The sequence below is a fragment of the Sprattus sprattus genome, assembly GCF_963457725.1.
Source record: "Sprattus sprattus genome assembly, chromosome: 4".
Classification (NCBI taxonomy): domain Eukaryota; kingdom Metazoa; phylum Chordata; class Actinopteri; order Clupeiformes; family Clupeidae; genus Sprattus; species Sprattus sprattus.
In genome coordinates, this window is record NC_137923.1 from 14,023,876 (window position 1) to 14,041,153 (window position 17,278).

General features: G+C 41.8%; 1 protein-coding gene across 1 annotated transcript in view; it reads left to right on the forward strand.

Annotated features, from left to right (window-relative positions):
- Nucleotides 1–2,466: 2,466 nt before the first annotated feature.
- The window catches only part of mtnr1aa (melatonin receptor 1A a), a gene marked incomplete at both ends in the record, with an annotated part of 37,142 nt that continues 22,330 nt past the window's right edge, over nucleotides 2,467–17,278 (forward strand). The window contains one exon of the mRNA XM_080836823.1: nucleotides 2,467–2,650. Coding sequence (XP_080692949.1) covers nucleotides 2,467–2,650 — 184 coding nt within the window. The remainder of the gene's footprint in view (nucleotides 2,651–17,278) is intronic.

The window sequence follows — 17,278 nt, forward strand, 5'->3', positions numbered from 1 at the left end:
CCTTCTCTGCCTATGGTTTTTTGCCTCTTCAAATGCAATTGTCCTTTAAAAAAGACTGCAGCCATTGAAACAAAATTACAGAGCATAAAGAAATCTGCAATTCTCCTTGAAAACATGACTTTGCTTTTAGCAGTTGTGGGTATGCCTAATTTCATCAGGTTGCAGGAAATTGTTCCTCTAGCTCCTCCTGAATCACTTCAGACTGAGAAATCTTTAACACCAGTGTGTGCTCTCTGAATGCATTTCAAGGTCTGTTCTCTCCATCGAAGCCATAACTACTGTATGTGTCATTACTGAATGGTTTGTTTCTGATACATGTCTGCAGTACTTGTAAACAGGTAGACAGGCACACACTCGCTAGTTTGGTCAGCCTCAAAGACACAACGATGACTATATTTCGAAAATCTCACAATACACACTGGTGTTTTACCAGGCTTCGGTTTTTTAAAAAGGTAACGTGCTACCAAGTGGGGTATGCACTGAGACAAGACAACAACTCCATCTTTTCATGTTCTTATGCAAGAGGTTCCCTACGGAATGTAATCCAGGAAATGGGACACCTTTCATTGAGCAGATGGCTGTAGATAGCAGTGCAGTGCAACTGAGACCACAAGAGTACCCATTACTTTGCTGTACAAAGAAGTCAATTGGGTTATTAAGACTAAAAATACATGTGGGATAACTTGAAATCTCAGACCATTCAGTGTAACCAAAACACAGCACATTTTCACATGAATATCATTGTGTCATGTCGTAACTGTCACGTTCAAATCATAGGGGTGCCCTGGTTATAAAGTTGCTCCATGCATTGAACCCATTGCTGCCTAAATGGAGGAGCAAGCCCCGGTGAGGGAGAGGAAAAGCACACAGTACAATCTGAGTGGAGAGAACAGAGCCAAGGAAGAGGGCAAAAGGGACAGAGGAGAAAGGAATCCTACACTGACATCCCAATTAGCTGTTTTCACCACAGAGAGCCCATTAGTGAGATGTTTCTGCATTAAAGTTACATTAATGCAGCAGGGTCTTTTTGTGTGAGGCTTACTGACAACCCCTCTCAATGTCTGACGGGGTGATGCACAGATCCACTGGGGACCTTGTGTGTGTGTGTGTGTGTGTGTGTGTGTTTGTGTGTGTAGAAGTAGGTGGAAGAGAGACTGCTTGTACACACATTTGTAGCTGGTTGCAGAGAGACTGTATAAGAGTATGTGAGAGAGTGCGATAGCAAGCCAGTCACATGTCCTTGTTGGGTTTTTTCCTCTGTGCTATGTTTAGCTCTGTTAGAATCCATCCATTTCTATAACAGATGCTGGGTTATTATTGGATAAATGTCTATCAGAGCCATTGTAGCATTATGGTAGGTTAGACATGTGGTATACATCTATTAAGGCTTTCAAAAAAACCTTCTCACAGAGTTGTGTAGGCGATGGCATAATGAAAGATGGCAAAGATAACAAAAACATTATTTTGTTGTATTCTTTCAATGCCTGTCATGATGAGATAAGTGGTATATTTGGGCATCCAGAGATATACTCCGTTATTTGACAGCATCACAAGCTCCAGTGCTTAGCTTACACTGTGAGCAGTATCAAAATAAAGAGAGAGAGAGAGAGAGAGAGAGAGCGAGAGAGAGAGAGAGAGAGATAACAAGCCTTCCCTTTATCCACATGATGGAGACCACACAGATCTTAAAGGATGATAATGTTTTTTTAATGTAACATGATCATATCTAGTATCTGGTCCATAATACAATCTATGTAATATCCATTTTCCAGTTCATCTTCGTCATCTTCTTCATCGTCAACATCATCGCCATAGCATTATTGTTATTATTATTATTGTTATCATTCATCATCATTATAATTACTTTCTCATTATATTACTCAATTATTATCATCACACTGTGTTGCCATGTGCCTGTTTCAGAACATGTGAATGGATAGGAAGACGTAGAATAAATAAAGCATGAGAGCCTTTTTTTCTTTATTTATTAAATAATGATGAATGAGCACATGAATAAATGAACGGCGAGTTGCTGCGAGGTGTGAATGAGCGAGCATCGAGGCTTCTAAGCGGGTATTGGGGGAGGAGATGGGAGGGTAGTTGTGTACGGCATCGCGCGAGCACTGTTTCCCTTCGCTGCCACAGCGCGGCAGCATGCTCGCAATCCGCGGTACTCAATTTAATCTCATGTTGGGGAGGTCTAAAGTTGCCGCTGGATGCCACATATCGACCATGTGATGGGAGCACACATACCCATAAAAGTGAAACCTCCTGGCACATCCCAGTTCAACTGTAAAAAGAGAAAGTTGACCGCCAAACTGGGGAATATACATACCTACACCATGGAGAGGCGAAGAAGCATCAGAGAACCTCACGGCAGCTTCGGCGTGAACATTTAGACTTCATGGAATGCGAATGTGCACATTTATTTTATTAACTTTAAGGAAAGTTACGTGAGAATATACAATGCTTATAAATGGAAGTAATCTGAACAGTTCTTCGCAGGACCTTAACGAGCAACCTCTAAATAGACCTCCGTGGGTCACTACAACTTTGGGCTGCTTCTTGATATTCACAATAGTGGTTGATATTCTCGGGAACCTTTTGGTGATTTTCTCCGTCTATAGAAACAAGAAGCTGAGGAACGCAGGTGAGTGATGCGAGCAAAAGAGAGTGCTCCGAAGAGCTGAGGTAGTTGCATTAAGTGACTCTTTGCATATACCTTTAGTAAAATAATGTGGTTTACATCTGTATTCGTTCTGTCCTACGTCTGTATACGTATTCGTTTCATAGTGGTTTAAATGTGTCTGTTTAAACGAAAAAGTGCCAAAACGCTCACATTTCGGTATAGACCGATTGAGTAGCTCGGCGCTGTTGAAGTATCATTTCGATTTCACGGGAACGTACCATTATCTTCTAATAATCACTGTATCCTAACAGGTTTTTCTCATGCTCTGATATTCAACTAGCTACACGTGTTTACCTTTAGAATAACCTACAGGCTAATGAGCGTCCTTACCAGGCACCTCATACTGACTCAAATATTGCTGAGACGATGTTGGAATGCATATTTACATATTGCCCTCGCTGTTACACAGAGAAACAATACATTACCCGCTGTGTCACGATTTTAGTATCATATTTATATAATGGAAAAAGCGGACTATTGGACAACTATCAAAGATGCTAGGCCTATATGATGCGTTATGCATGAATGGCACAGTAGTTGCGTTATGAATGAATGACACAGTTGTGCATCGTTGTGTATTTTTGTCAGTTCATTAGTTTGCCTTTACAAAGCCAATAACTCCAGTGGTCTTCGTTGCTACGCCGAATGTTTCCAACCCAAGAAGTTGCCAGTATTCCTACGACAGTGGGAGTAAGTTCGTTGAAGACGTGCCTCGCTGCTTTAGATGATCGAGTAGAATGAATAGAGGGGATTTAAGAGTGATTGACGTACAGTGCCTTGGGTTGCTTGGATGGAAGTAGGATTTAAAGCGGTCTGTCTAGGCAGCTGCCTCTGAACTTCGACGTGAACTGCTTCGAGATTGTTTAGGTGTACTGTATATCAGAGGAGCAACCTGAACTTCAAGTTACCAATGGGAATTTCTGTGCACCCATTTACTTTCATAAAATAAGAATAATTACACAGCGGAATGCTATTTTCGTAGGCTCGTAGGCTACTAGTTGGGTCACCCACTGGGCATTTTCAATATGTGTACCACGTATCTCACGCCACACGTTCCGACTAGATAGCAAGAAATATGAATATTAATACTAATATTACTGTAACGTTTGAAAACGACTCTCACTCATTATGTGTGGCAATCGTGCTTTAATCTCGGGAGAAGCTGCGCCTGCCACTAGACACACTACTGTGCGCACCCACCACTTTTGAAATGAATGAGTCAGTGATTCCTATTTTTTTTCACATAAATATCCATCATTTTTCATAACCCTGTTGTTGTTTACCCAGCAGGACTATTTCTACCACATTTGGAGAAATAGCCTATATGTAATGAGCTTCGTCAATCCTCAGCAACTTTACAGAATTCCACTGCTGAGTGCATCGGCCCCTCGAAATATTATTAACGGAGGATGTTGTGAATTGATGCGAAACGCCAGGATGGGATTAATTCTTTGCTCTCCCTCATTCATCTGTCCTGCAAGCTCCACCTCTTTTATTCTAACATAGGGGACATTTTCCCATTTCTCCTTGACTATATTGTAATCCCTGTTTTTTTTTTCACGCAAACTGTACACAGAATTATGCAACAAGCCACTGCTGTCATGGATTTAGGTTTTTTTATTGGAATATACAGGGACAACAGTTACATAAATAGCTTGGCAGAAAAGATTATATCTTAATGAGTTGGTTGTGCACTGCCTCCTTCATTAGGAGTTTAGAATCCAGGGTTGTATGGTCACTAAATTACGAAGTGACTCTCAAAAAGCATTCAATTATTTCACTTATTTTGTATTATTTAACTTTAGAACAATGGAATTATTTGTTTAAATTAAGTATGCGATGCTTGCAAGTCTAACAATCGTGTAAGTTAAAGTGTTTGTTCATTTTTGTCTGGGATTGAGGGAATACCGAGGTTTTCTCCACGATCATATTTACAGTCTACCAGTCTACAGTGCATATTATATCAGGGAAAGAATCATAGTCTTAATAATCATAAATACTAGTCGGCCGAAATGTCCCGTGCCTCACAAGAGAAAAAATGCACATATATTGTGAAGCAGGCCCCGTCGTTGCATACGTTCCCTCTCTCATTTCGGACAGTTGAATAGCTATTGGTAAAGCATTCGACTGTGTCAGGAGTCTTCATGTTTGACCAGCCCATAAACTCTAAATGCACTTTCTAAAAGACTTGCCCAGGACTCTCAATCCGTTTATTCTATGCGATTTATCTGAATTTTCATCACCTTGGCAGGGAGCCGCCGTGGTTATACTACGCACCAAAGCAAAAAAAATAAATAAAAAAAAAATACCATACAGAAACAAACTAAAACATTGACAAAATGTATGCACTTCAAGAGCACCATTGCCTTTAGGCACTGGCACATTGCCCACCTTCCTCCCTGCACACACACAACACTGCCTGATGGATGGGGGTAGGGCTGGAGGGATTTGAAGCTGCATGGCTCTTAGCACATATCACATCCTCCTCTGTGCTTCAGGCCAGTCCGATTTCAGCAGCAGCAGCAATGCTCCCATAATCTCAGATGTCTCTCACTCTCTGTCCATCTCCCTCTCCCTCGCTCATACACATACATGCTTACCATACACACACACACCTTATCTTGCACACGCTCTCACGTCAGTCTCTCTTTCCATCCTTCTCTCTATCGCTCTTTGCCTTTGCTCTCTTTCTCTCTCTGGGCCCTTACAGTGCTGATGCTGGCGTTTGTAGGTCAGTGCTGGAGAGGGAATTACTGGTCTTCCTCTGTGGTGCTCACTGGCTCTGCTCGCTGCAGTCAGTAGCTGGCCCACTGCTGCTTGCCAGAACTGCTGTGCTCCAAAAGTATGGATCATCTGGAAGCCAATTTGAAGTCTGCATTTTTGTTGACTCACAGAAACAACGCCAAGGTTAATTTGAGTAAACTTAAACACTGGGCATTTTCACTGCAGAGTATGTAAACTTCGCTTGAAATCTTTGCTGATAGATAAATATGTTCATTTATCATTTTGCATACTATAGACTTGGTTTGTATTGGTTGGTGATTGAGTGATCACTATATTGTGATGTTAAACTGAGAGCTTGGGCCAGGCAGCAAACACAAATGCCAGGCAAAGAGTCATTATACTCTCACCTGTCATGAGTGAATTATATTTGAGCACGAGGGCTGTGGCACATATTACACACACACCACGACACACACACACACGCACACACACACAAGGGCATGTGCTGTTATGCCTCCATGTCATGAGCACATCTGTCCACCTCCATTGTGACTGACAGGCAGAATACAGCTGTCCCTGCACATTCAGCTAATGGCAATTATGTCATGGGTGGGCGGAGATGTCACCACCTTGGACTTTGAGTGATATATCGGATCTCACAGGAAAGAAAAAAAAGATTTTAGATTGACTTCTCAGCATGTGGCATATATGGGCCATTCTACCGAATTCGTGTAATATGCAGTCCCTCAACAATAAAAACTATTTACAAAACATTTAGGTATTTAGGCATAGATATTTAATTAGAACATGTTATGGTCTATATAAACCCAATGCATTACATGAGATAGTGATAAGCTAAATATATACAAAATCATCATTTATAGGGTACTTTCTATTGGGAAGTAGCTGTCCCCAACCCTGACATCTAAATTTCAATGCCTTTAAATAACACTTTTCAATTTTTTTTGATTTTTTTCAATGATTTAATTTCAAAGATCTTTATGATTGGGTTGAAACAGAACTTGGAATATTTAGATTTATTGTGGGTTTAATTTTTAAATCAATTTTCTATACTCAAAAAATCATGTCCCTAGTTTTCATGTCACTACCGAAACACAACAGTTTTAGTCCATTGGCTGAGCTTGTGTTTTAGCCACGACTCTGCATTTTTGACCATGCATTGACACTGCATCTCTGTCCCTCATGGTTGAATGGTAAGTAGCTAAATCCCATAGTTTTTATATAAATGTGTTCCAAAGTCTGAAAATCGACGTGTAACCTTAAGAATTGTCACTACCGAAACGCATCTTTTCTTCAATTAAGTAAACCTTTTGGGGTTTCATGGAAAATCTTATGTTTGTATGTGTGTTCACCTCTTCAAAGATGTGTTTGCAAGCCGTGTGCTTGCTAGAATTCTTTATTTATGCTTAAAGTTAGCTAGAATTGTCACTACCGAAACAGTCACTACCGAAACATATGGTAGTGACCAGATGATTTCGGTAGTGACAAAATGAAATGGTAAGTAGTTTGATCCCATAATTTTTAAATAAATGTGTTGTGTTGACTAAAGGGCGGCCCAGAGCACCTTTTGGATGATTTTGGGAGAGAAATGAACATCCATCCAACAGTGCAGTCACTACCGAAACACTGGATGTCACTACCGAAACAGTGCAGCACTACCGAAACACTGGATGTTTTGTAAAAAATTAAGTATATTAAGTAATCAACTAAAATGTTATGATACTGATTGGATTACTGTTGGTTCAATTTCATCAATCAACAACTCTGGAATCAATATGATCAGTATTTTGCATTTTACAAAGAAATATTGCACTTAGATTTTGATGAATTGTATAAATTGAACTTGAAAATTTGGTTAAAATTTCATTTTTATGAATTTCATTATGAAAACCTTCAAGAAATATTTGTAAAAATACTCTTCAGAGAAGGGAAGGAAACACAATCTGAACAGGTCAATGATAATACTTTTTTACTATAGTAAATGTGATGTTTCGGTAGTGACAATTTTTGGAAGAGGAAAAACATTCCAACACATTCTGAAAATACAATATAAAAATTGACTGTTCTTTTACTAGATATGTGTACTTTAGATATGGAACAATATACATACAGACAAAGTTTTGGGAATAAAACATAAAAAAATTCAAAATATTTCCGACCTGACTTTGCACCAATTCGGTAGAATGGCCCATATAACAGAGGAAGTTCATTTGAGATACCATAGAGTTAGTCTGTCAGTTGCAGTGAACATGTAGAGTAGAATGTGTCATATTCATTAATGCAAAGAGGCAAGCTGATGCCATCATGGGAACTTCATAGGAGCCTTCCCATGATTCCCAGTGTGTGTGCTCCAGTTTCATTTGTCTCGAGATATCCAGGCATGAATTCTTTTTATAAATGTCACAATTTAAACATTGTATATTCCGTGGGTTTTCTTTGGCTGCGAGCCCTGGGCTGTATTGTTTTTGGCATTACCACAACCTCCACGTTCATCAGGAGGCCAGTGTTTATTGTCGTAGCTCCATGTGAAAAAAAAAAAAAAAAAAAACATTTTTAAACAAGTGCTTAACAGTATCAGGGGCCTTGTGGAAATGTCCCCACACGCCTGTGCACTTTCTGGGATTTCCCTCTGGTGAGGCAAGCATAGTGGACCAGAAAACTCTTATCAGAGTTTTTAAAAGGACATACAAGGTAGAATGTCGCTGTTAAAGCAAGAAAAAAATGCTTTTTCAAAAGCCTTGGGCTGAAAATCTCCCTGTTATCTTAAACTGCAACAGTTACCAAGCAAACCTACTTTTCGAATGTTGTGGTGTATGAAGGATAATGACTGACAAGCCTTTGGTGGGAAACTCTTGGCCTGCCTTCTGATTAGATGGTCTGTTTGGAAATGAAGCGCTTTGAGGGGTCAGGCCCCAGGTGTCAAGCTTCTGCAAAGTTCAATGCTAAGTGATAGTTGCTGGTCTGTGTGAGTTTAAATAGGATTGCAGGCAGTAATGCACGATACACTCTCAATATAATTATGTAAACAGAAAAAAAGATAAACAGACAACTCCGGGTCACAGATTCAAGATTGTAAAGCATTTACAGACCACTGGATGATGGTTAAATACTGCCAAGTGAGTCAACACCACGGATCACAGTTTTCCTGAGATGCTCTTTCAGAATGACACCATGCTGAGCAAGTGCTGAAGCAGAAAGCCTCAGACTGAGGGAGAGAAAGAGCGAGAGAGATTTATTTGATGTGTGTAGATGTGGAAGTGATTTTTCTTTTTCTTATTTTCCAGGAGAGCGTCTAATTACCAGATGTGCCCAAGCCACGCAACGGGAATCCTTAGTCTTTAAACAGTAGAAACGGCATGAGGTGGAACCTGATGTCCTCCTGGATCAAAGCTATCTGTTATGACACACAAAGACCCACATAGGCTTACTCTCTGTCTCACCCACACACACAAACACAGACACGCACACACAAAAAGTAATTCAGACAGGCATCCATTTTGAAAGCTCACTCGGGCATTTGTGATGTCCTGCTGGAGCGTCCGGATCAGTCTCCCCTGATGGTACTTTGTGTGTTAGATGAGTGAGCCTTAAACCAAAGGAAGGGGAAAAACAGGAAACCCATATGAGGGTATGGGCAACGCAGCACCAGGTATACAAGCAGTGGAAGAGCTCACACAGTAAAAACCTCAGTGCTTCACACAGTACAAACCTCAGTGCTTCACACAGTACAAACCTCAGTGCTTCACACAGTACAAACCTCAGTGCTTCACACAGTACCAACCTCAGTGCTTAGTGCTTCACACAGTACAAACCTCAGTGCTTAGTGCTTCACACCGTACAAACCTCAGTGGTTCACACAGTACAAACCTCAGTGCTTCACACAGTTCAAACCTCAGTTTTACACAGTAAAAGCCTCTGTGCTTCAAACAGTACAAAGACCAAACACCTTAGGGCTTCACACAGTACAAAGATCAGTGCAGTCCAGTTCATAGCATTCCATTGTTATTTTGTAACAGCGTATAGTAAAATTACAGAGCCGCTTAAGCACCAGCTAGAGGTTGCATAAGTGCATCATTTCATGAATCGATTACTTGTTTCCTATAAAACTAATAGGCCTAATTGATAGCATCACCTAACAGCAACCCTCTGTGTCATCACAAAACTTTAATGTTACTTTCCAGTCAGCTAAAATAGTAGGCACTTGAGGTAATAGGTACCATCACATGATTAAGGTATGATGAAGTACTTAATGTTAATGTAGAAACTTCAAAATGTATGTAAGTGCTCAAGCACCCGAATGCTTGAGTGCTCATGCAACCTCTAGAGATGGTATACCCTGATGGATGACTTTTCAAATAGTTTAATGTTGCTAGGTCCTTCCGCAAGCATAAGGAGAAGTGGGTGTAGTAGAATCACCTGAGCCTTTGTGTGTTGGCCAGTCAGTTATCAAACGAAATTAACTGCTGCTTAACTTTGTTTACTTAGTGTGGATTGTTGTGTTTGTATGTTACGGAGTCCGGGCCCTGGGCTCTGTATTTTCTTGTTTTGGCACTGTATAAATAAAGTTGAATGGATAAATTGGATGTCAGTGGCAAGCTGTCAATGGCCTCTTACCCTGAGTGCAGTCTACTGGTGGCTTGGTATTGTTTCACTAGTTCAGAAAGGATCATGTCCTTAGGGAAAGCCAATGCCAGTCAGTTAGCCAGGTGGCCAGCCAAGCACAACCATTGCTACTCTAGGCTCCTTAATCAGGTAATGTGTGGAGCAGTCCTAGCCCCTGATTCCTGGTAGACAGCTGTAAAAGTGCCAGAGTGATGGGCAGCACATAAACCCAGACGAAAAGAGGGGAGTGAGGTGAGGTCTCCGAGACGGATGAGCCTCTGGACTCACGCCAGATCAGGATGGGATCATCAGGCTGTGGTTTTAGGGTTTGGGTTGGGGGGGAGTGCTCAATCACCTTCCTGATTGCCCTGGAATAGAATAGAAAACCTCTGTAACAGAACGAAGACTGGCTGTAGCAAAAACTGGCAGTAATGGGTTTCTTCGTTTACTTGCTGTAAGACATCTGTGTTGAGGTGGTCACTCAAACATCAGTGCTGGGCCCGAGCCTTCATGGCAAGCTGTTCGACATGCGAAAGTTCTGGGCAAAAAAGCAGAAGAAGTGCAAACCCAGCCCACGTCTGCCCTCTGAAACAGCAATAGCATGTAGCAAAGGTAGAATGCAGGGAGACCAGTAAATGAACACTGCATCTACTCAATGGTTTCTGAAGTTGACCGATTCGTTGAGAATTTGTCTGAACAGTGGAGGACATCTCTTTGCCTGGGTTGCTACCTGCAGTTGTGAAGTGCAGTGTCTAATGTCTGTCCCTTTTTCCATCACCATAATGGTGTCCCTTGACGTAAGCCAGCATGCGTGGGCTGCTGAAGTCAGTGGCGTGACATCCTTTGCCTTCTGTGAACGGGCACGAGGAAACACTTTAAACTGTGTTGGCACTGGAGCTAGGAGTGTTCAGTCATTGTCTGCTCCTTTCAGTCTGAGCTCCTTCTTTCTCAGTCTGCCTCTCCTTCCCTGTGTGGCGTTCCCCGTTTCTTGCTGACTCGCTCGCTCACACACCCACCTGGGCTATTTTTTGCGCTCTCCTTCTCTCGCCATTCTCATCACTGTTGCTTTCCCTGGTTGTTGCTGTGTTGCTCTTTTAAACAATCTCTGCAATTCTCCAGCTTTCTCTCTCTGTCTCTCTCCTTTTCTCCACTGCATTCAGTGTTTACTTTTGTTGTTTGAGCTCTCCTGTATTCCCTGGCGCTTACACAAAGCGAGGGAGGTGACGCATATCAATCTGCTTTTTCAGTCCCTCATCAGAGTGGGGTCAGTTAAACCGCTGGCTGTGCTGCCCTGGTGGGCTTGGTGGATGTGATAGTTTATTGCATTGTGGCTTTAATCTGTCACTAACCTATCAGTCTTCTGAGCACCCTGTGCCCGATGCTGGATCACTGGCTGATGCGGGGGCTGTTTGCAGCTGTCAAAGGACAGAATCTCTTTTTGGAATTAATGCTCTCCTCCTGGTCCCTTGCAATACAAACTCCTTTGCCGTGCTCATCTTTGTTGGTGTATTTTTTGTGTCTAATAGCAGAGCAGTGTCTTTGTTCACTTAATGAAGCAATCATGCAACAAGATCAAAGTTGCATTGTGTTAGGTAGTGTTTTTGTTGGTTTTGTTCCCCCCCTCCTCCTGACCTCTTCTGTCATTCTGTTCTTCATCCAATCCACTGTTCTGCTAATTGAAAGGTCAACCTAGCTGCTTTGGGCTGGATAGGTCAGCTGCATGGGTAGTTTGAAGATATTTTTTTTTTAATTATTACTAATAATAATAAAAAAAACGTTATTAAAAACATATTTTTACCTAGTATGTTTTAGTTCTAACATTCCATTTTGTCTATGAGCCCTATAAGAGGTCCGGAGGTCATTGGCACATTCAAGGTAATTCACTCAAGTTACCTCAGGGTTCAAGAGTTGCATATAAATATATTTATTCAACAACAACAACAAATACAACAACAACAAGGTTGTCAGGCTCACCCACGTCCTGGCGGGGCCAGAGAGAGGCACGGGCTCACTACCAGACTGCAGCAAACGAGAGAAGCAAAATAAAACACATCACACAAGGTTTATATAGAAAGAAGTTAGCGTTCTCTGACGCCAAAACACTTTGTCAGCAGGGATAACCTTTTGGTGTGTCTCCGACATCCAAGGTCATCTTACTATGCTTCCTGTCATGCAAGGATGTCAGTTTTACACAAGGACGAATGAAGCAGAGATCGACCCTTCTTATCACCTCCAACCCAAACATGGACAGGAGGTTCCTTCTCTTAAACACATATGCAGACCAAGTGGCACACACAGAAAAGCCATGTTCCTGCTAACATAAGCACATGATTCATACAAGGTCATTATTAATACAAGGCTCTTGATTAATACATTCTTAAGTCATTAACAGTGTTTCGAAATTAATTCTATCAGAGGCGTTCTTAATGTGAGATTTCTAAAGTTCTAGGTTTGGCTCTCATGACTGTCCTTGTCCGTGCCTCTGGAGAGAAGGCTTGCGGGTGGCAAAAAGCTGTCAAACAGAACTAACAGGGCCAGAGAGTGAGGGGTACATGCTCTTAGAAAGGCACTTACTCATTCCATCTCACTCCCTGTCTGTCTATGTCGGTCAGCCTCTCTCTTTTACGGCTTCCTCCTGTTGCTGGTTGTGGTCTTCCTCTAAAGGGTTTTGGCAGCTTTTATGTGTCTCTCTACACCTCTTCTATTCCATTATCTTTTGGGCAGAGAAGTTGTGCTCCTCTCTGCCTTTTTTCACCTTTTCTTGATATCTCCTCTCCACTTCATTCTCACTCTTTCGCCTTTATTTCTTGCTCCCCGTTCTGCTTACGATCTTACCAATATATTTCTCTCCCCTACATTTACTTTTCCTATGTCTGTCTCTAGCTGAGCATATTTTTGCCGGTGTGTCCTCATTCCTCATGACACTGCTGTCTGTTCACATCACTCGTGAAGCCGCCCCCTGCCGCTCGGAGCAGGCTGTGTGTCGTCAGACCACACACCTGTGGAGCTGTCCTGCCAATAGTGCTTCATGTCAAAGTGCACGGGAGCGCCGCACACCTCACGCAACCCCAAGGCCCACATAATGCCGTTGTGTGTGTGTGTGTGTGTGTGGTTGTGTGTATGTGTGTGTGCAGTTGATGTCAATGTGGTTGTGTGTATGTGTGTGAGTGTGTGTGATTGTGTGTCTGTGTGTAATTTATGTCAATGTGTGAGTGTGGTTGTGTGTATGTGTGTGTAGTTGATGTCAATGTGTGAGTGGGTATGGTGGATTTAGGTAAGGCATACTGAAATCCCAATGCCATCTCATGTAGATGAAATGTCTTTATCTCATTCTAGGAGTCACATTTCCAATCGACCCTTTCACTCTGAGCTCAGTTGTTTTTCTTAAAAAGCTCTCTCTGAGCATGCACAATATTCGACAGAGGTGTTATCCTGCTTATGGTGATGCATGGATGATGTGTGCACATGGCAAGCTTGCAGCAATGATCATTAAAAATCTGAGGCTTGTTCAAGGAGTACTGTGCACAACAAATGCACACAGTACACACGGTGTGTGCGACGAGAGAGGTATTTTTGTGTGCATGTGTGTCTATGTAAATGACCATTTACACTTCAGTTCTTCACATTACCCATAGCTAAGGCTTGGCAAGATAAAAAAAAAACAGATAAAAATATAGAATGACAAAAATGAGAGACAGAAACATAGTTGGAAGAGCCAGTGAATAAGAGTGAGAAAGAGAGAGCAAATGGGAGAACCTTTAAAAAATTAGACGAAGGCAGTCAGTCACTCAAGCTGGCCTACATAAGATGCCATTATGTGATACAAACACACCAATGTTCCCATCCCCAGCACCGCTCATGTGAACACTATGTCCCTTCTATCCGAGGCGCAGATCAAAGATGGTGCTGCTTGTTAGAGAGGCACTCTTAATTTGGCCTCAGTGTTGGTTAGAGGAAATAGATGTCTTAAAATGAGTAACTGAAAAGGAAAAGCGAAAGAGAGACAACGAGTTTATGTGTGTTATATTCTCCTTTATGGATTAAGCCTCTTCAGGCCCAGAGTAACCTTTGGAAAAGGTATGGAAAAAATTATTTAAAACATAAAAACATGCATGAACTGGCAACAGGATGAAAAGAGAGACATTAACAGCATGATTAGTCTTCAGACTAGAAAGACTAGACTGAAGAAAGGCGAATGGGTCTGAAGACACAGAGGTCAGGAAGGTGAGAAGCTGCAAGAGGTGTGAGGATTGGTTGTGGGAAATTTAGACTGTGAGAGAACTGGTGTCCTCAAGTCTGAATTTATACAGAGCAAGGGCGTCAGAACTGGGGGACTAAGAGGATGAAGTAATGCATTATAAAGACTGTGGTGGAGGCGGCTTTGAATAATCTGATACGGTCAGGGAAGAGTTTGGTGTTGGGAATATGAAGAAAAGATCCTTACAAGAGGGGCTGGTGATGGTGTGGAGAGGGGGCAGAGTTTAGGGAGGTTAACAGTGGTAAGTCTATAAGGGCTGCTGAGATGTAAACCAGTACTGATGCAGAGAAATCAGTTTTCTGATAGTTGGTGGTAGTGGACAAAAGAGTTTTGGATGCACCAGAGTTTGTTAAGGAATTCCAAGGGCTTCAGTGGCAGCACAGGAAGTTATTTTGAAGCTACTGAAGGCAATACAGAGGCCACTAACCTTCTTGCTTCATCATGCTTTAGAGTGTCTTTTCCTGTCTCTCTCATCCTCCCTGTATTGATGGGATTTTCTTTCTTTCAGAAAGTGCATTAAACCTTTTGTCTATGCAAGAACCAACCCCAGAATGCACACATCCCCCCTTATATGATTATGAGGTAATATGCATTTTTCCCCCTGCAACTGTAACAGTAAGTGTGTGAAAGCTTGTGTGTGTTTGGTGTGTGTCGGGTCTAGCCATAATGATATGTCTCTGTATTTTGGGAGATAGGTCAAATGTGTTGCGTGTGTGTGTTTGTGTGTATGTTTAGACTTCAAATAATAAGTTACAGTGAGTTCGTTGTGCTCCACAACTACAGCTGTTGTAAAGCCAACCATAAAAAGGGGTTGGGGTTATATTTCACACCCTATATAATGGACCTGGTACCTACACCAAAATGGGTCATAAACGTTTTGCCAGCTCAGCAGTCCATTAAATGGTCTATTATTTACTACTCTCTCCTCTCCTGTATTGTTCTTCTTCTCCTTCTGTTTCATCATGTTCCTGTTGGATGGTGTTGGACACTGCTGAGAGAAAGATATAGGGCCTCATTTATAAAACGTACTTACGCACAGATTTGATCTTAGAGTGTTCGTGCAATCAAATCCACGTCAAAGTACAGATTTATAAAAACCGTCTGAGACGTGGAAAAGGACGTATCTCTACGTCTTGTTGTAGTTCGCGTAAGTACATTTCCTTGTGGCAATACTGGAGTACTGCAGAATTCCAAACTCTCCGAGCGCTGACACACAGTTTCATCATCATTATTGTCACCACCACTGTCACTATTAGGGCTAATGGTGAAAGGCCAAATTAATGTTTCAAATTAAATCAATTAAACATTTAGAATACTTCACACATGAATGAAATTCACGTCTAATAGGTTTTAATTTATAATTCCACAAGTGTAAAACATTTCGCGCAATCTATAGCCTATAAAAAGTCTAATAGTGGCTTAGTTTTCAGTAGGAAATATGGCTGCATTGTCGTTGTGAGAGGATATTGCCAACTGCGCAATAAGCAGAGAAAGGGTTATTCGTGATCACGCAGACTTTTTGACATTTATTCGATTTCCATACAGTGCCCGGGAACAGCAAAATGTGAAAGAGGATTCCCTGCGTAAAACAGGGTTCCCAATGGCTTCTCATCCCGACTGCACTCACTCAGATAGCCTAGGAAGCCCACTTCAATACAGCACATGTCCATGCGTGGTGGAGCGCAGCATAGGCATGCTGAAGGGAAGGTGGCGATGTTTGTATGCATCGGGAGAGAGACTGCTATATGACCCCGAAAAGGTTTGCCAGATCATCCTAGCCTGTTGTGTGCTACACAACATCTGTCTAAGCCATGGCATAGAGCTAGGAGAAGACGAAATGCGCAGCTGATTCACCAACTATACCAACAGGTAAATAGATAAATAGATAAATAAATGGTAGTACCATGTCAAATACTTTGCTTTTGCCATTCCGCCACCAGACAGGCTTTTGAACAATGTTATTGCCTGCATCTGCTATTCCATCAGCAGATTGTGATGCCAACTTCACTCTAATTCTTCTTTTTACAGGTTTCTTTCTTTCTGTCACGGAGAGTTTGTGCATTGAGAATGCGCTGAGTTTGTGCTAAATAGATTAAGTAGGGGCGTTTTGAGGGCGTAGATTCAGTTGTGCACAATTCCACGATAATTTGTGATTTATAACTGAAGGATTGGCGTACACATGTTTTTTTTTTTCGATACGTTTGTTTTCTCTAGATCACACTTACGATCATTTCAGAAAATGTCTTGGAAAAGATCAAATGGAGGATGGTTTCTACCCAACATTTTATAAATGAGGCCCATACATTGGCTACGGAATGGTGTGTCTCTCAAAGACACACACACACAAATACAAACACACACACACAGGCACATGCATACATGTGAACTCACTCGCATACAGGCAAAAACACACGCAGAGACAATCTGAACAGCAGGATTCAAGGCCCCAAGCTGAACAAATCGCCTCTGCATTTGCTGTCAATATTCATTTCATCATTGTGAACCAGAACGGTAATGGTTTGTGTGTGTGTGTGTGTGTGTGTGTGTGTGTTTGCATGCATTTAATGGCTTCTCTCTGTGGGTCAGTGGAACAGTGTTGTACATGTTATCCCGTCAAGTGTGTCGAGCCAGACTTGCTCTCAGTCCCTCTGAAAGTTTGAGCCCATTCTGCTACTTTGTGTCTTCTGGGTGAAGCTTGAGTAGCTAAGCGATATGACACGCTATATAGGCCTCACTATATAAAACACCACTGTATGGTTCCTGGACACGTGTGGAAAATCCATCAGTTGTCGTCAAATCCAAAATGTTTTCCCTTTGCTTTGTTAGATTTAATGACTCATTCAATCACCATTTTCCCTACCCTTGTACAGAGTCCATAAGCGGTTTAGTGAGAGGGCAGGCATTTTTGTTCTGAATTGTCCACGTTTTGGTCTGGGTCCAGAGAAGCACATTTAAAAGGGATTATGGTATTTCATATTTCACCT